General features: G+C 51.3%; 1 protein-coding gene across 1 annotated transcript in view; it reads left to right on the top strand.

The window, feature by feature from the left end:
- Positions 1-14500, top strand: part of Col23a1 (collagen type XXIII alpha 1 chain) — a 346534-nt gene extending 332034 nt beyond the window's left edge. Inside the window, exons 25-29 of the mRNA XM_045152308.1 lie at positions 18-44; positions 9380-9433; positions 9599-9685; positions 13025-13063; positions 13446-14500. Of these exons, the coding sequence (XP_045008243.1) occupies positions 18-44; positions 9380-9433; positions 9599-9685; positions 13025-13063; positions 13446-13448 (210 nt within the window). The 3' untranslated portion in view covers positions 13449-14500. The remainder of the gene's footprint in view (positions 1-17; positions 45-9379; positions 9434-9598; positions 9686-13024; positions 13064-13445) is intronic.
- Positions 14501-19109: the final 4609 nt, after the last annotated feature.

The raw sequence follows: 19109 nt of genomic DNA, 5'->3' as shown, positions 1-19109 counted from the left end.
TTGGTGTTTCTCCTCAGGGCAGGCCCGGAGAGCCAGGACTCGACGTAAGTTTCTCGTGATGCACTGTGAGTGACTGGGTCCCTCCTGGGTGGGGTCTCCATGCTCCGGTTGCCTCTACCCGATCTGACTGGTTCCCCCAACTCCCCAGTCCAAGTCCAGTGACAGCCTGGAGCGGGTGTTTGGGGATGATGGACGGGTGACAAAGGTGGAGCACTGATGAATGGATGGATGGGTGGATGGATTGTTGAGACTGGATTAATAGATAAATGAGTGGACGGACAATGATGAAAGTGATGCGATGGGTAGACGAGTGAATGGGTATGGGTGGATGGACGGATGGTAGGTAACTGGCTGATGGACGGGTAAGTTAATGACTCAATGATGGCTGAGGGATGGTGGAGGGGTGGGTGGGCGGTAGACAATGTATATATAGATGGGTGAGTTAATGAATAGATGATGAATGACTACTAAAGGATAGATGGATGAGTGGATGATGCATTATTAACAGAGAGGTAAAGAAAGCAATAAGAAGCCTGTTGTGGGCTGGAGAGATGGCTTAATGGTTAAGGCATTTGCATGCGAAGCCAAAGGACCCAGGTTCAATTCCGCAGAACCCATGTAAGCCAGATGCACAAGGGGCACATGGGCCTGGAGTTCGTTTGCAGTGGCTGGAGGCCCTGGCGTGTCCATTCTCTCTCTGTCTCTCTTCTCTTCTCACTCTCTCTCTCTCCTTGCAAGTAAATAAATAAAATTTTTAAAAAGAGTAAGAAGCTGGGCATGGTTGCACACACCCTTAATCCCAGCACTTGGGAGGCAGAGGCAGGTGGATCACCATGAGTTCCAGGCCATCCTGAGACTCCATAGTGAATTCCAGATCAGCCTGGGCTAGAGACCCTACTGGAAAAAAAAAAAAAATCCCCCAAAAAAGAAGCATGTTGCAACATTTTGGTGAATAACGATGAGACTGGGACTGGGCTGTACTGTGGAGAGGAGAGGAGCACGGTGTGCTGTGTCAGATGTCCTTTGTTAGCACACCATAAATAAGACACAGTTCAAACTGGCTAAAATGACTCATAACTGAAAAGTCCAGATGTTCAACACCATCCAGCCTTCCTGCTCTAATCTTTGCCTTCCCAGTGTGGGAATCACTGGAAGTGTGGCAGAGCCAGCCTGTCTTTCCTGACCCTAATTAAGAAGGAAGAGCTGCTTCCCTCTCCTGCTACAGAAAAAGTCTCTTTTGCTCATGTTGGTCAACCCTGAGCCATCGCTGGACCGTAGGAGGCAGCCTTCTCACTGCCCAGGCTTGATCCCCTGCCTGGAGCTGGAGTGCAGTCAGTGGGTGTGAGAATGAAGGAAGGGTTCCAGGGAGATCCTGTCACTATGTGAGGGACCTGGGACCAGATTCGGGGCTGTGAGTGCTCTGGGATCCACCCTAGACTATAAGGAGACAGTGTTGCCTAGGCAACAAGAGTCAGCTAGGAAGAGGGATGCTGGCCAGGGCTCCTGGCTGGGAGAGCCATCAGTGCGACCAAACTGGAGACGGACAGTGCTTAACCCCACTGGGCCCCTGAACCTAGGAAGGTCAATGGATGGGGTGGAGCTAAAGACACCATGCTTCCTCATGGGTGTGGCTTCGCTGCCCCCGGGAGGTCTTGAAGTCACGGTAGCATCAGAGAGCATGCCATTGTCTCTGTCCAAGAGCATGCTGTTTTCTCTGACTGCCAATTCCCAGGCTCTCCTCCACGAGACCCAGCTGAAATGGTGATTGTGCTCAGAAGATTCCTCTGACCTGTTGGTAGAACAGCCCTATTAGCTCGCCATGCCTGGTTCACAGGTCCGTCACTGAGCACAACTCCCATCAGCACGCCGTGGCCTGCCCCAGTACACACAAGGGAAGGGGTGTCAGAGCACCTCTGTTCTGAGCACCCAGCCCACAGACCCAGTCGAGTGGATGCCGAGCCATGTCAGCTAGATGGATGGACATGAGACAAATGGACAGATGTGCACACAAGAAACTGAGCCAAAAGCCAAGTGTGGTGGTGCACACGTTTAATCCCAGCACCTGGGAAACAGAAGTAGGAGGATCACTGTGAATTCAAGGCTAGCCTAAGATTACATAGTGAATTCCAGGTCAGCATGGGCTAAAGTGAGACACTACCTTGAAAAACCAAAGAAAAAAGAAAAAGAAAAAAAAAAAAACTGAGTCAAGAGCAGAGAACGAACCTTGCCTTCTCTCCATCTGGGCAACATGAAGGCTGGCAATATAGCTCTATCGCTTACATCACATTACAAGAATGAGAACCTGAGTTCAACCCCCAGAACCCATATTTGGAGAAAAAAAAAAAGCCCAGTATTAGGTGCATGCCTTTAATTCCAACACTTAGGAGCCAGGAGTAGGTGGATCATTGTGAATTCAAGTCCAACCTGAGATTATATAATGAATTCCAGGTCAGCTGGTGCTAAAGTGGAGAATGGCTTAGTGGTTAAGTCACTTGCCTACAAAGCTAAAGGACCTAGGTTCAATTCCCTAGGACCCATGTAAGCCAGATGCAAGGTGGCACATGTATCTGGAGTTCATTTGCAGCAGCTGGAGGCCCTGGCATACCCATTCTCTATTTGCCTCTCTCTCTCTTCTTTGTCTTTCTCTCTCTCCTTCTTTCTCTCTCTCTCTCAAATAAATAAATAAATAAATAAAATATTTAAAAAAATTAAAAGTCCAGTGCTAAAGCAGGCATGGTGGTGCATGCCTTTAATGCCAGCACTTGGGAGGCAGAGATAGGTGGACTGCTATAAGTTCAAGGCCAGTCTAAGACTACATATTGAATTCTAGGTCAGCATGCATTAAAGAAAGACTCTACCTTGAAAAATCAAACAAACAAAAAATTCTAGGTCTGGGGAGTTGGCTGGTTAAGGTGCTTGCCTGCAAAGCCAAAGGACCCAAGTTTGATTCCCCAGGACCCACATGAGCCAGATGCACAAAGTGGTACATTCATTGGGAATTTGTTTGCAGTAGGTGGAGACCCTGGTGTACCCATTCTCTCTCTTTCTCTTTCTCTCTCTCTAATAAATAAATATGTTTTTTTTTATTTCCTCTCTTGGGCTGGAGAGATGGGTTAGTGGTTAAGGCACTTACCTGCAAAGTCAAAGGACCCAGGTTCAATTCCTCAAGACCTACATAAGCCAGATGCATAAAGTGGCACATGCATCCAGAATTTGTTTGCAGTGGCTGGAAGCCCTGGCGTGCACATTCTTTCTATTTGCCTCTCTCTGTCTCTCTGGAGAGATGGCTTAGCGGTTAAGCGCTTGCCTGTGAAGCCTAAGGACCCCGGTTCGAGGCTCGGTTCCCCAGGTCCCACGTTAGCCAGATGCACAAGGGGGCACACGCGTCTGGAGTTCGTTTGCAGAGGCTGGAAGCCCTGGCGCGCCCATTCTCTCTCTGTCTCTCTCTCTCTCCCCCTCTATCTGTCTTTCTCTCTGTGTCTGTCACTCTCAAATAAATAAATAAAAATAAAAAATTAAAAAAAAAAAGTCCCAAGCCAGGCATGGTTGCTTGTGCCTTTAATCCCAGCACTCAGGAGGCAGAGGTAGGAGGATCACCATGAGTCCAAGGCCACCCTGAGACTACAAAGTGAATTCCAGGTCAGCCTGGGCTCTAGAGGATTCCTAGAACTCACTGAGCAGCCAGTCTAGCCTACTTGGTCCGTTCCAGGCCACTGAAGCTCCCTGTCTCAAAAAAGGTGGTTGGTGCCTGTCATAGCCTCGTGTTACTGGGCTGAGCCTCCAGACAAAGGTTATGGGAGAAAGGGATTTGCTGAAGCTTACAGATCCTGGGGAGGTTCCTAATGACAGCAGCTGGCCCACTTTCAGGTCCACACAGAGAAACACCCCCAGCAGCACCAAAAGCCAGCACACTCCAGGAGCCTCAGGCAGAGCTCCCGCACTCGGCATACCTTAGGCTGGAACTCAGACCTGCCCCCAGTAACACCTTAAGGCTGGACCCTAGGATCCTCCCACAGTGATACTTCCTCCAGCCGGCTTTTTTTACAAGCTTTGCTAAATTCCTGAATCTATTGGGGGACATCCACTCAAACTACCACATTTCATCCCCGACCCCAAATACATGCAAAACCATCCCACATTGTCAGTTGTCTTCGGTCCAAGTTCAAAGGTCTCTGGAGCCCTTGCCAACTTAAGATAGTTAGAGTCCCAAGTCTCATCTGAGATTTTTATTTATTTATTTATTTGAGAGAGAGAAAGAGTTAAAGAGAGAGAATGGGCATGCCAGGGCCTCCAGCCACTGCAAATGAACTCCAGATGCATGCACCACCTTATGCATCTGGCTTTACATGAATACTAGGGAATCAATTTTTTTTTTGGGGGGGGAGCTTTACTGACAAGCACCTTAACCACTAAACCATCTCTCCAAGCCTCATCTGACATTTAAGACTGTCTCTTAGCAGTGAGTCCTGTAAAAGCGAAACAAGTTATATACTAACATATAAAGGCACAGAGTAAACATTTCCAACTGCTATAAGGCATAACAAGGAGACTGGACCAATGCAAGCTCAAAAACCAACAAGCAAGCATCAAGTGTCAGACTGGAGACCAGTGACTAGCAGTCTCCAGGTTTTCCAGTTCCAGCCCTCTAGCTGGGCTGAGTAGCCAGGGAAAAGTTTTATCCCAGGCCAACAATGCTCCATGGTAGCTGCACAGTCCTGGTATATCCAACAAGAAATCATTGGAGTCGAGCCAAGCCAGGCAGGACCACGATGCCAAACTTCTGCACAGCCCCCAACTGCACACTCAAGAGCACCCAGTCAGACTTGGCCTTCTTTCGGTTCCCGCAGGATCTGGCCAGATGCCAAAAGTGGGTGGAGAATTGTAGGAGGGCAGACTTAGAAGATAAAACAGCTGGTCAAGTAAGTAAGCATTACCGATGTGTGCCGGACACTTTGAGACCTCCATGATCTGTAGAACTGGTCCTTATAGGAGAGTTCTTCAAGATAATGCAATACCAGCAATATCTGATCTTACTAGTCATTTGAACAGTACATAGTAGACACAGAAAACAAATAAAAGAATTGAGCGAAGATGAAATCAGAACACGGAAACAGAAAAACATTGACAACACTTCTAAACAGGAACATGAAACCAACAGCAATGCTCAGAACCCCAGTGCAGAAGGGGGCAGCCAGCAGGACGGAGACATTTTACCTTTGACCCTTGAAGAGAAGGAAAACAAAGAGTACCTAAAGTCTTTATTTGAAATCTTGATTCTTATGAGGAAACAAAGCATTCCTCTGCATGGGCACGAAGCGCATGAGATCGCAGAAGGTCTCTTCACTCCTGATAACCGTCAGGCACTGCCGGAATGCCGGGTAAATTCTGGGGAAGAGGTTTTGAGAAAGCGCTTTGAGACCCCAGCAATTATCACGTTGTTGTGTTCAAAACCGCGGCAGAAACAGACGCTGGAGATTTGCGAGAGCTGCGCTCGGGAAGAAGCGCTCGGGGAGGGGAGGGACTCACCCTTCTTTTCACTCTCCCGGACGATGGAGCCGACATTGCAGGAGAAGAGCATCTGCCCGTGCTGGTGAGGTCTGTCGACAAGCCTCATAACCTGAGAGAGGAACTTGTGGGCTTCCTGCCTCACGAAGCCAATGCAGAGATTTTGGCTGTGAAATTTCACAGTACAATAACTGAGAAATGGACACTCAATGTGGAGTCCTGCCGTGGGCAGGCCTCCATTGTGCCTAGTGGACTTTCTTCCAAGATGAATGTTGTTGCTTCTAAGAGAAATATCCGCAAGCCGTGTCCACTCTGCTCTTCCAGTGCCTTAAACACATGGCTGGCAATGTCCGTCCCTTGATGGGGGTGTCGGCTGCATTAGGGACAATTGAGGAAGTTTGCTCTTTTCTCCACTGCTCACCAGAGCTGCTTCTAGAACTGGACGACGTAATTTCAGTTCTTTTTCAGAACAGTCAGGAGCAGGGTGATGAACTGAAGGAGATTCGCCGTTCTCAGTTGGCAGGCAGGCGCAATGCCTTAGAAATCTTAGTGGACCTCCTCCAAGCACTTGTTCTGTGCTTAGATGGTATAAGCAGTGACACGAAGGTTGGGTGGAATACCTGTATAGCTGGCTGAGCATTTGAGCTCCGCAGTGCTGTGACAGATTTTGATTTCATTGTTACACTGTTGTTCTTAAAAATGTCTTATCTTTCAAGTGCCTTTGGGAAGAGTCTCCAGGGATAGGCTTCTGATGTTTTCTTTGCAGCCAGTAGCCTGACAGCAGTACTGCATTCACTCAATGAGGTGATGGAAAATATTGGAGTTTATCATGACTTTTGGCTTGAGGAAGCCACAAGTTTGGCAACCAAACTTGATATTCAAATGAACTCCCTGGGAAATTCCGCAGGCACAGGAAGGTAACCTGGAGTCTCAGCTGACCTCTGAGAGAGTTACTACAAAGAAACCCTAAGTGTTCCCACCTTGGAGCATGCTATTCAGGAACTTAAAGATATATTTTCAGAACAGCACCTCAAAGCTCTTAAAAGCTTCTCTCTGGTACCCTTGGTCACGGGCAGCTTAAATTCAACACGTCAGAGGAACGCCATGCTGACCTGTACAGAAGTGGCCTACCCAATCCTGACACACTCTCAGCTGAGCTTCATTGCTTCAAATGGAAACACAGGCTTTCTCCCTGTGATGAAGGTTGAGAATGAACACCATGAAAATGGATGAAAGTGTCTCAAAGCATACTTGAGGAATACTTTGACAGACCAGAAGTCAAGTAATTTGGCTTTGCTTAACCATAAACTTTGATGTAAAACATGACCTGGACTTAATGGTGGACACATATATCAAACTACATAAAAATAAATCAGAGCTTTCTACAAATAACTCAGAACCCAAAAAGAAATCTTTGGGTCGCCATGTAAACCACAGTCCATCTTATAATGGCTTCACCAGCCTCTTTATCAGGGTCATCATACCATGCCTCATGCCGTGTCTCAGCAGCAGCTCCTGGACCCTTATCTACTTCATGAACCCACTCCATGTATTTTTCCTGCTTCCGAAACCAATACCAGGTGTGCAAAGCACAGCCAAGTTGTTAATTCAGAGGCCAAATAAATCATGACCTTGAAGAGCAAGTCCCTTCCTGTCAGTCATCTCCTTTCTGAAGAGTTTGCATTTCTACCATTCAGTCTTTCCTCAGGCATCTTTTCCATTGTTTCAGTGTAAAGTAGTTGGGTCATCTTCCTTAAGATTAATAATGTCTCCTGGGAGTGGTTGTGCACGCCTTTAATCCCAATACTTAGGAGGCAGAGATAGGAGGATCACTGTGAGTTGAAGGCCAACCTGAGACTATAGAGTGAATTCCAGGTCAGCCTGAGCTAGAGTGAAACCCTACCTCAGGAAAAAAAAAAAAAAAAAGAAAAGAAAAAGAAAATAGATAGCTGGGTATGGTGACACATGCCTTTAATCCCTTTAAAACACGGGAGGCAGGAGTAGAAGGATCACTGTGAGTTTGAGGCCACCCTGAGACTACACAGTGAATTACCGGCCAGTTTGGACTAGAGTGAGGCCCTACCTCAAAAAACTAAAAAAAGAAAAAAGAAAGAAAAAGATTGGTAATGTGTTTGACAGTAGCAACTTCAGTAACCTAAAACTTGTCTCTATGCCAATAAATTTTAAACTTATTTGAATTTCTCCAATTTTAAATCTTTTTAAAAAACTTTTTATTTATTCATTTGCAAGGAGAGAGGGGGAGGAGGCAGACAGAGAAAGAATGGGCACACCAGGGCCTCTCGCCATTGCAAACAAACTCCAGATGCATGTACCCCCTTGTGCATCTGGCTTATATAGGTACTGGCAAACTGAACCTGGGTCCTTTGGCTTTGCAGGCAAGCACCTTAACTGTTAAGCCATTTCTCCAACCCGTTTTAAATCTTATATCTCACTGTTGCATATCTTTAGCCAAGCATATCAGTCCATCACAAATTTAACTTTGGGATGGCTTAACAGTTAAGGTGCTTGCCTGCAAAGCCAAAGGACCCAGGTTCAATTCCCCAAGGTGGTACATGTGTCTGGAGTTCATTTGCAATGGCTGGAGGCCCTGGAATACCCAGTCTCTCTCTCTCTCTTTCTTTCTCTCATTAAAATAAATAAAAAATAAAAATAAAGCTGGACACATACCTTTACTCCCAGCACTCAGAGGTAGGAGGATCACTGGGAGTTCAAGGCCACCCTGAGATTATGTAATGAATTCCAGCTCAACCTGGGATAGAGTGAAACCCTACCTCGAAAAACTTAAAAAATAAAAATAATAACAAATGTAACCTTGATCAAACACTCTGGTCATGAACAGCAGAATGCAGCTGGCTCTTAAGCCAGTAGCCAAGTTCCAAAGTTCTCTGCAGTCTTTTCTTCCCCTTTGAAAGTTCCAAGGCCTCCAAATACAATTTTCTCTGTACTTAGCATTTTCACTATACAGACTTAGGGTGACCTAAACTCATGGCGATCCACCTACCTCTGCCTCCCAAGTTCTGGGATTAAATGAGCCACTACACCCATGTACTTGGCATCTTCAAACTCTCACGAAAATAGTCCATAAAACTTGGCTTACTACTCTGGAAGGTATCTTCAGTTGCAAGTACCACATCCTTGCCCATTCCTCCAAAACAAAAATTCCAAAAGAGCAAAATCCACATGGTCAGGTTCATCTCACAGCAACAACCCACTCTGTGGTACCAAGTTCTGTCATAGTCAGCTCCATGCTGCTTGAACAGACCTCCAAACCAGACACGGTTTATGGGAGGAAGGGATTTATTGACGCGTACAGATGCAGAGGAAGTTCCATCATGGCAGAAGACGCTGGCCCCCTTTCACAGGTCCACGTAGAAGTAAATACCACCACCAGCACCACAAGCAAGGAACCCCGGACAACGCTCAAGCATACCTTAGGCTGGAATTCAGATCTGCCCCCAGTAACACCTTCGGGCTGGATCCCAGGATCCACCCACAGTGACACCTCCTCCAGCCAGTGCGCACACACACACACACAAATGCCAACATGAATTCCTTTATTTGTCCCAGCCAAGCCTGGGCCAATGCCAGCTGCATATAGCTGTGATATAAGAAAAAAGCTCCTTGACAGCAGCCCCGCCAGAGAAGACTTCTGGCCAGACAATGGTGTGCTCTGGAGGAACAGAGCTGGCACTCTGTGTTTTTCATCTGTCCGCATACTACCCAGAAGGGCCAGCAGATGTGCCACACTCTGTGTGGAGGAAGGAGGTAGATGGATGGGAGAGGAGCAGGTGACAGGTCACAGAGAAGCGTTCTTAGACTTCTTGCCCAGGTTTAACTCTCATCTTTCTGTCAGGGTTTCCCTGGACCCAGGGGAGAGAAAGGTGACCGGAGTGAACGTGGAGAGAAGGTGAGAACAGGGGGGAGGAGAAGAAGGGGGAGCAGCTGTGTGGGGAAGGGGGTGCTGGGACTGAAGCTGCAAGGTCTAGAGACCACTGGACCCCATAGTACCCCTCGAGGGGGAGGGTCCCGAGCCTGGCAACCACAGCTGACCCACTGCCTCCTTCTTGCACAGGGGGACCGAGGGGTTCCTGGCCGGAAAGGCGTGAAAGGCCAGAAGGGAGAGCCAGGCCCGCCAGGCCTTGACCAGCCGTGTCCTGTGGTAGGTGTCCCAGTGGGATGGAGCCCAGGGCAGCCTCAGGTGCTATTGCCAACATCAAGGCTCCTCTGGCTCTGGCCCTGATCTAGTAGCAGGGCCAGTTGACACAGTCCATGTGTGCAGGCAAAGGCCTAGCCAGAGCAGAGCCCACTGCCCAGGGTCACCTTCCCTTCATTCCTCAACCCCAGGACAGATCTGGCTTGAGTGAGGACTCTTCTTAGGCCAGCATGGGCTAGGAGTAGAGAGGGACCCGACCAGGCTCACAGCTGACTGGTCCTGGGTCATCAGTAATTTCAGGGTGCCCTGGGAGGGAGAGAGGCTTTGGGGAGGGAATCCCAGTATTCATAGGCATGCAGCCTTGGACACAGAGGCAATGAATGTCCAGCCCCCCAGCTCTGGCTGCCTGGAACCCCAATGAGGTCTGTCTTCCTCTGGGCTTAAGGGCAGGTTGGGCTGGGATGGGGCTTCCTCAGCCATGGGACTACCCTGCCTTCCCAGAGGCTCTTTCTGGTCTGGACGCACAGCCTTTTCTTCATTCCCCTGTGGAAGCCTGCAGGCCCTTCCTTTCTGTTCTCTGCGCTTAGCTATCTCCTTTCCTGCTCACGTGCAGTGACCACGGTTCGTTACCGTGTTCTGGAAGGCAGGGGGATCCACTTGGCAGGCCCTCACAGTGCAGCACGCAAAAGACAGGAAAAGGAAACAGCACGGGCCCCACACTGAACTGGCCGGATGCGCGTGCCCACCCCAACCATCAGATTCGGCAGGCTGGCCCAGAGCCAGGGGCTTCCGTCCAGTCCTCTGGTCCTCCCTCTCCCTTCCTCTCCCCATCACTACAGTGGGGTGGTTACCCCTCTCAGGAGGTTACAGAGATCTGTGAGCAAAGGCCTGAGCAGGGGCTGGAGACAGTTCCATGTGTAAAGTGCATGCTGCACAAGCATGAAGCATGAAGACCTGAATTTGGTTCCCCAGCACCGCATAAAATGCCAGGCATGTCATCATGTGTCTATAACCTCAGGTAAAGTGGAAGAATCCAGAGGGCCCCCAGGTCTTGCTAGCTACCTGGCGAGCCCAATTGCTGAGCTCCAGGACAGACTGTCTCAAAAAAATGAGGGGGAGGAGCTGGGCATGGTGGCACACGCCTTTAATCCCAGCAGAGGTAGGAGGATCATTGTGAATTCGAGGCCAGCCTGAGACTACAGAGTGAATTTCAGGTCAGCCTGGTCTAGAGCGAGACCCTACCTCAAAATAAAAATAATAATATCAATAATAATAATAAGGTGGACAGCTGAAGAGATGGCTTAGCGCTTAAAGCACTTGTCTGCAAAGCCAAAGGACCCAGGTTCAACTCCCCCAGGACCCATGTAAGCCAAATACACAAGGTGGTACATGCATCTGGAGTCTGTTTTCAGTGGCTGAAGGCCCTGGCATGCCCATTCTCTCTCTCTCAAATAATGTAATAAAACATTTAAAATAAATAAAATGGAGGGCCAGGTGTGATGGCACATGCCTTTAATCCCAGCAGTCGGGAGGCAGAGGTAGGAGGATCACCATGAGTTCAAGGCCATCCTGAGACTACAGAGTGAATTCCAGGTCAGCCTGGACTAGAGTGAGACCCTACTTCGAGAAGAAAGGAAAAGAAAAGAAATAATAAATAAATAAATAAGATGTAGAGCAATGAAGTAAGACGCCTGAAATCTTCCTCTGGCCCACACCCAAATTAACTAATCATCATGATGGTGGCTGGGAACACAGCTCTGTGGGTGAACGTGCTTGCGAGGCCTGCCTGAGAACTTGAGCTCAGACCCCAGGACCCACATAAAGCCCGACACAACACCGCATGCTGTGTGCAAAGGTGAACACTAAGAGGCCATGCTGCAAACAAGCTGCAAGTTCTCTGACCTCTGCGTGTGCGCCCAGTGAGCACACTAACACACAGACGTGATAGACTGACCTCCACATGTGCGCCCAGTGAGCACACTAACACAGACGTGATAGACTGACCTCCGCGTGTGCGCCCAGTGAGCACACTAACACACAAACATGATAGACTGACCTCCGCGTGTGCGCCCAGTGAGCACACTAACACAGACGGGATAGACTGACCTCCGCGTGTGCGCCCAGTGAGCACACTAACACAGACGTGATAGACTGACCTCCGCGTGTGCGCCCAGTGAGCACACTAACACACAAACGTGATAGACTGACCCAAAGGCCCGAAAGGCCGAGCAGCAGACACACACACACACACACACAGAGGTGGAGATGGCAGAGCACGGTAGCACAGGCCTATAATCCCAGCACGTGGGAGCCCGAGGCCGGAGGATGGCAAGCTCAAGACCAGCTTCTGCTGCCTAGTGAGCTGACCTCAAAAAGAGACGGCGGGCGGGGACAGGAAGTCCGTCCTTGCGCTGCAGACCCTGGGCCAAGACCCCCTCAGTGTGTGTCAGTGAGCCTTTGTCTTCGGAACAGGAGCATCATCGAGGTGGAGGCGAGCCAGGGTCACCAGGGCCCCGGGGCCTGGCGAGGGGCAGCAGGTCCTGCCCTGTGGTATGCAACCTGCCTGCTGTGTGCTGTGTGCTGGGCCTTCCAGGCTGCTTGTGCTTCAGGCTCTGCCCCTCCCTTCCTCAAATTCTGCCTTCTGGTGCATTCTGCCCTCTTCCCCTCCCCCTCCTCTGGGATGTGGGAGGGGCCCAGGGACTATATTCTGTGTGTCTGAAGTCTGTGCCTGTGCCTTGAAACATAGTGTTTTCTGCCCCAGGGTCCCTCAGGCATGTTGCATTCTGGCCCCCTCCAGCTCCCCAGCCCTCCAGGGCACCTGAGGGAATGCACCCCGTTCCATGTTTGATGGTTGTGTGGGCATTGTTGGTGCTTCCAGATAGCCCCATGCCCAGTGTTCACTGATGACCTTCCTGTCTGCCTCTGAGATCCACTCAAAGGGAAGAGGAAGGCCTGGAGAGTGCCACCTCCTGACCTGTGACATTCTCAGAGACATTCCTACACCAGGCCAGGAAGCGCTCAGGCTGCACTGTCACCTCTGCCAGGCAGGAAGCCACACAGCCCCCTCTATGGAACCCGGCCCTCAATAGGTCATAATATCTTCCTAATGCCACCCACTACACAGGTGTCCCCACAAAGCACAATGAGAACATATGACACGTGTAGTGAGGACCGTTATGTCCTCAGATGGGCAGAGGAGACAGCTAGACCTGCCTTAGTGGGGTCCAGTGGCCTCACACAGTGGCTCCCCAGGCTGCATCTTCCTATAGACCCAGGAAAGGTGTGGGGTATATAGATTGACCACCAGCCTGTTGTCCCTATCACTGAAGCCTCCTTCCTTTCCAGGGTCCCGATGGGCTTCCTGTGCCTGGCTGCTGGCATAAGGTACCTTGTGGGGGTCATGGGAAAGGCCTGAAGGAGTGGAAGCAGGGAAGTGTGAGGGACAGATACCTTACTCAGAGCTCTGGGGGGTCTGTGAGGTCCCACACAATAACTGAACAGCCCAGTGATGGTTGTCACTGAGCCACCACATAGCTGAGACCTAGTGCTTGGAACAGGCTAATGTGTGCTACCCACCTCACTGGTCATCTGAGCCTTAGTGGCCCTCTGGCACAGACAATGCAAAGCCATCAGGGCTTCCTAGAGGGCCTGGGAAGGGCAGTGGGGCTACACCTGTTCCCAAAGACATGGTCAAGGGGAAGACAAGGTCACAAAGTCCTCTGCAGGTCCCTTTTGTCACCTTTGGTCTCTCCCTCTTTTCTTCCAGTGAGCCCCAGACGCTGCTCACAACCTGTACAGATCCGTGTGGACGTTTTTAATTTTTGTAAAAACAAAACAGTAATATATTGATCTTCTTTCATGGAATGCACCAACTGTGGCCTTGTAACACCTGCGAGTGTGCCAACCGGCCCCAGGATGAGCGGCGTGTGCAGACGGCAAGAAAGCGGACTGGCCTTTCTGGGGAAGCATGTGCTCATGGGGTACTTGCAGGGCCTGGCATTCCCTGGCAAGAAGACGAAGGTGAAAATGCCCAGCTCCAGCTCCTATGGGGCTGGAAAAACTCCAAGCTGGGTCTTCGATCACCTGATTAGCAGAGACACACAGCTGTCCGGCCGACCTGCGAGAGCCACCCTCTGAAGCCCCAGTACCCGAGTTGCACTGTATCCCACAAGATCCCCTTGGGTGGCGGCCGCAGCTGCTCAGACTTCTACTCTCCAGCCTGCCAGCTGCACCTGGACCCCGGGCTCACCAGGACACACGAGGTTCCTGTCGGGCACGTGGAGAAAAAACGGTGAAAAGTCCCCTGCGGAGGACCTAACTTCCCCCAAGCTCAGGAGACCTCCAGAAGCCAGCCTGCCATGAGACCATGTGTCCTCTGACCTGAAGAAGTGGCCAGGCTGTGTGAATACCCTGAGATGAGGCTGCTGCAGGCATCCCAGTGACCCCTGAGTGGAGATGGAGAGACCCAGCTTGCATTGGCTGCTGTTTCTAGCCCATCACCACCACGTCCAGAGCAGGATGGGGGTAGAAAAGTACTTGGTCAGGCCTGCCTCTCAGAGTTTGGGTCTCACTGGCCCCAGTTTCCTGCCCAGAACTCTGGTCAGCCTAGCCAAAATGGGCAAGTGGTGCAGACCCAGTGAGCCACAAGGCTGGGCCCCTGCAGGCCTGGAAGCAAGGGTGTCTTGTCACCAAGGCCCTTGCTCTATTAGGACAGGCAGAGCCACCTCTAACAAAGGGGCCCAGTGAGCAGCTCTTCCCCAGCTCCTCACTTCCTCTCCTTGTAAATGCCATTGCTGAGTATAATAAACCACAAATGTGTGATTGGCTGTGCCTGTCCTTGCAGACTGCCCCAGACACCTCTGGATGGAGTTTCATCCTAGTAGTTACTGGCTAGGGAGGAAAAGGGGGCTCTCCTTGGAAGAGAGCTGGCTCAGAAAGCAGAGGGCCCTACAGAGTCAAGGCAGAGGTGGTGGGATATAGGAGGATACAGGCTCAGGCCTGGCCGAGTGCTGGGGCCAGTCACTTCACATCCAAAGCTCTGAGTTCTGTGACTGTACTTAGCACCCCAAAGCTTGTTACCTTTTCTCTTTCGCAGTTTTGAGGGCCGATGGGCTCTGCTGGTGGATCTTGCTCTCACACTGTCCCTTGTGGTGGTTAATGCCAGTCAACCTGGACCCAGATGGCCAGGACACCTACCTGGGAGACCTCAATTCCTGTGCCACCGTTGCTGCATTCTAAGGGTTGAATAACTGAGTGGGCCAGGTGGAAGCTGTGTGACCAAAGTCATATGATGTCACTTTCTGTCGGAGTCAGAAATTCATGTCAGCATTGAATTTTACGGAGAAAATGTGGCACTGTGCGTCATTAAACAATACCTCCTCATCTATAAAATGAGACAGCACTGCTCAAAACTCCGCCTGTGGTTCAGTGAGCTTCAAGTCTGTGGAACATAGAGAGCCAGGGCAGGCCAGACACCCCAACACATCTGTGACTCCTCCCCACTCTGTCTTTCAGAGCAAGTCCGCACCTCTCACCCCAGCTGACCTTAGTTAGAGCATCCCTAAGAAACAGACCCAGCAGGTGTGCCTGTTGCACAGATGACAAAGCCAAGCACTTCATACGGTCTTCAGAAGAGACCTTCAGTGACAGGGTCTCAAGCCTCCTTCCTCCAAGGACTGAGGTTTCCGGAGGACCACAGTGAGGCCAGCAACTCCCCAGACTCTGTATGCTTGGCCTTCACGGGAAGAAGAGGCCTGGCCACACACAGGTCAAGGGAGGAGGAATGCATCATGTCCTGCCTCTGTGCCTAAGGAGCTGGCAGTAAGTAGCAGGCCACACTCCTTGGCCAGTTGACTGGGTCAACTGGGAAACCAGAAGAAAGGAAGAGGGACACAAAGGGCTGCGATGGCTGGTGGGAAATGCTGGGTATCGCTGCCTGCCATGGACGTCCGGCAGAACCCCACAATAACGCTGCACTCGACAGCTAACAGCTCACTTCTCATCCCGCCCAGGAACCTCGCCCTTCACTGGCCCTGCAAAGGAAGGGCCTGTGCGGTAGGTGTCACCTTATGCAGTTTGCATATGGGAAAGCTGAGGCTCACAGTGGGTGGTCACTTGCTCAGGGCTGCACAGTCAGGATGAAGTGACAGACTTGGGGGGATGATTCTGAAGTTCTTGGCAGGGCATGAACTCTGCTAGGCAGCTCCATGACTAGGGGTATCCAACAGAGTTTCACAGAGAGAAGCCACAAGGTGCCCCTTCCTCAGACATTCCCAGAGGAACCTTTTCCTGCTCCTTCAGACAGCGCTGGGCCATTCTTGGCCCATGACTGCCCCCTGGTGTCCTCAAACCAGCAAACCCCAAGTGCTAACCCAAGTCCCCTGGGTGAACAGAAAGGCCAAGGAAGGTAGAATGCCCTGATCAAGGTTCCAGGGGACACTGGGGGGCTCCCTGCTTCACAGATGAGCTCCAGAGACTGGAAGGCCTTGGATCTACGAGAGGCAGGTCTCTGGAAAACTTCCCAGTTCAGGAAGAGAGAAGTGCATTTGTTAACTCCTAGAGTGTTTCACAATCACTAAGCTAACCAACCTCAGGACCACTGTCCCCTGGATAGGTGAAACTTGGACAGGTGAACCTTGGATAGGCTGAAGAGAAGCTGGCTCACCAGGTCTCCTTCCTCTGCATCCCTGAGTTAATGGCAGAAATGCAGAGTAGGAGCTGGAAAGATGGCTCAACGGTTAAGGCACTTGCTTACAAAGCCTAATGGCCTACGTTTAATTCCCCAGCAGCCACATAAAGCCAGATGCACAAAGTGGTGCATGCACTCGGTGTCTGGTTACAGTGACAAGAGGCCCTGATACACCCATTCTCTCTGTCTCTGCTTGCAAATAAATAAAAATATTAAAAAAGATATTGAAGGGCTGGAGAGATGGCTCAGCAGTTAAGGCACTTGCCTACAAGCCAAAGGTCACAGGTTCAATTCCCCAGGACCTACATAAGCTAGATACACAAGGGAGCACACACATCTGGAGTCCATTTGCAGTGGCTGGAGGCCCTGGCATGGCCATTCTTTCTCTTTCTCTTTCTTTCTTTCTCTCTCTCTCAAATAAATAAAAAAGACTTTTTAAAAGAAATGCAGAAGAGCTTTGGATTGTCACAGGCATTTAGTGGGCAGGGCCAGGGGTAGCACATTTCTAAAATCTATAGGACAGTCCTGCCCAGCTGAGAATACCAGTTGAAAAGCTGCTGTCCTAGGTTCAAGTTTGTGTTGCTTTGTTTTGAGAAAGGGTCTTGATCTGTATATATCCCAGGCTAGTTTCAATCTTGCACTCCTACTGCCTCAGCCTCCCCAGTGCTGGGATTACAGGTCCGCACCACCCATTTCTCCCAGGTTCAGGTTCTGCTCGGCCACATCCTGCCTCTCATCCTGTACTCTCTTGGTTTGCACTGTTGATGGCCAGGTGCCAGAAAATGGACAGAGAAACATAGCATGGGGCAGGGCAGGAAAGCAGGTGAAGCCCAGGAGATGTCCAGCCAGTTGTACCACCTCCTGACCCTGTCCATCTGGGGTGCAGGTGAGAGGTTATCTGGGCCTGGCCTCAGGCTTTTCACCTCCTACCCCAAGGCAGGGAAGGCCTCAGAGCGGTGCTGACTGGATGCAAGGCAGCCTACAGGGCAGTACTGACAATGGGCACCAAGCAGGACTCCCAGACTCACACACCCCCGCCCAAGAACCTGGAACTGCAACTACAGGCCATAGAGGAACCACGTGTCTCTCCACCAAAGAGGAGCCAATACACTGAGACAACAGGTGACCACAGCGCCACTCACACATGCGCGCTGGAGGCCTTGACGCTCAGAAAAGACCTACGGGCCACAAGCAATTAACGCCTCTAGGTCGATTTAGGAGGGCAGTTTGTAAGAATCCTGTAAGTGGTTCAGTTCAGTTTTACAGTTACAAATATGAAACTCCATTCAAGCCAGGCGAGGTGGTACACACCTTTCTTTAATCCCAGCACTCGTGAGGCAGAAGTAGGAGGATCGCCATGAGTTTGAGGCCACCCTGAGACTCCATAGTGAATTCCTGGTCAGCCTGGGCTAGAGTGAAACCCCACCTCGAAATCCCTCCTTCCGAAAAAAAAGAGAGAGAAAAAGAAACTCCATTCAATTGGGGAAGAGTTCTGTGGCTGGAAGGTGGTGGCTGGTTGCAACAAGAGGAGTGTACTAATGCCATTGAATTGTACCCTTAAAAGTGGCTAAAAATAGTTAACCCTGTTTTATATATATATGTATATTACCACAATAAAAACATAACAATATAAGGATTTTTTCAAATAAATGCTTTATGCATTTTACAATTTTATGGGGGAAAGATACGGGTAAAACAAGAGTCAAACTGAGCCGGGTGTGGTGGCACATGCCCTTAATCCCAGCACCACTTTGCGTTCGAAGGCAGCCTGAGACTACATAGTGAATCCCAGGTCAGCCTGGGCCAGAGTGAGACCCTACCTGGGGGGAAGGAGGGGAGGTGAAACTGAGAAGGGCTGGGAACAGAGAAAAGATAATAATCAAGGAAGGACAAAAGGACGTCCAGCCCCCCCACACACACACCGCCCCGGAACATAAGGTGCAGGGTCTTGTTCCACGGTTGATCACGGCATAAAATCCTGGCGCCCCAGGAGGGAACAGCGCTGCTGTCTTAGCTCCCCACCCCCGGGAGGCCTTTTCCCTGTGGCCTGGAAACCCAGGAGGCCCGACTCGCCCCGCCGACCTGCGGGGTGTCTGGGAGCAAAGGCCTGTCTTTCCCGGCCTGCTTCCTGGACCGCACCCGGGGCTGTTCGCGTCTACCGTGAATGACTAGGCACGGATTAGTCTCACGCTCAAGCTCACGCTGCGGGCACTCCGCCCCGGTGGCCCCGAGCTCTCCGGTCCCGCCCTGGAGCCCCTGCCCGCCCGCCCGCCCGCGCGGTGACAACCCTGCGGGGTGCAGTTAACTTCCCCTTTAACCCTCACTGGGCCCCATCTCGGGCACGCGGAGGACAGCTCGCCCGGCCGGGCCACCAGGAGTCACGATCCCGGGACAGCGGGGCGGCAGCAGGCGAAGCGGGCGCGACACAGCGAACCCGCCCGAGTGAACGCGGATGGCGAGCGGGCGGGACCAGGCTGCAGGCTCCGCCCCTGACCGCGCGCGGGCGGGACCAGGCTGCAGGCTCCGCCCCTGACCGCGCGCGGGCGGGACCAGGCTGCAGGCTCCGCCCCTGACCGCGCGCGGGCGGGACCAGGCTGCAGGCTCCGCCCCCGACCGCGCGCGGGCGGGACCAGGCTGCAGGCTCCGCCCCCGACCGCGCGCGGGCGGGACCAGGCTGCAGGCTCCGCCCCTGACCGCGCGCGGGCGGGACCAGGCTGCAGGCTCCGCCCCCGGCCGCGCGCG

The sequence above is a fragment of the Jaculus jaculus genome, chromosome 6 (genome assembly GCF_020740685.1).
Source record: "Jaculus jaculus isolate mJacJac1 chromosome 6, mJacJac1.mat.Y.cur, whole genome shotgun sequence".
NCBI lineage: Eukaryota > Metazoa > Chordata > Mammalia > Rodentia > Dipodidae > Jaculus > Jaculus jaculus.
This window is presented reverse-complemented; position numbering and strand designations above follow the sequence as displayed.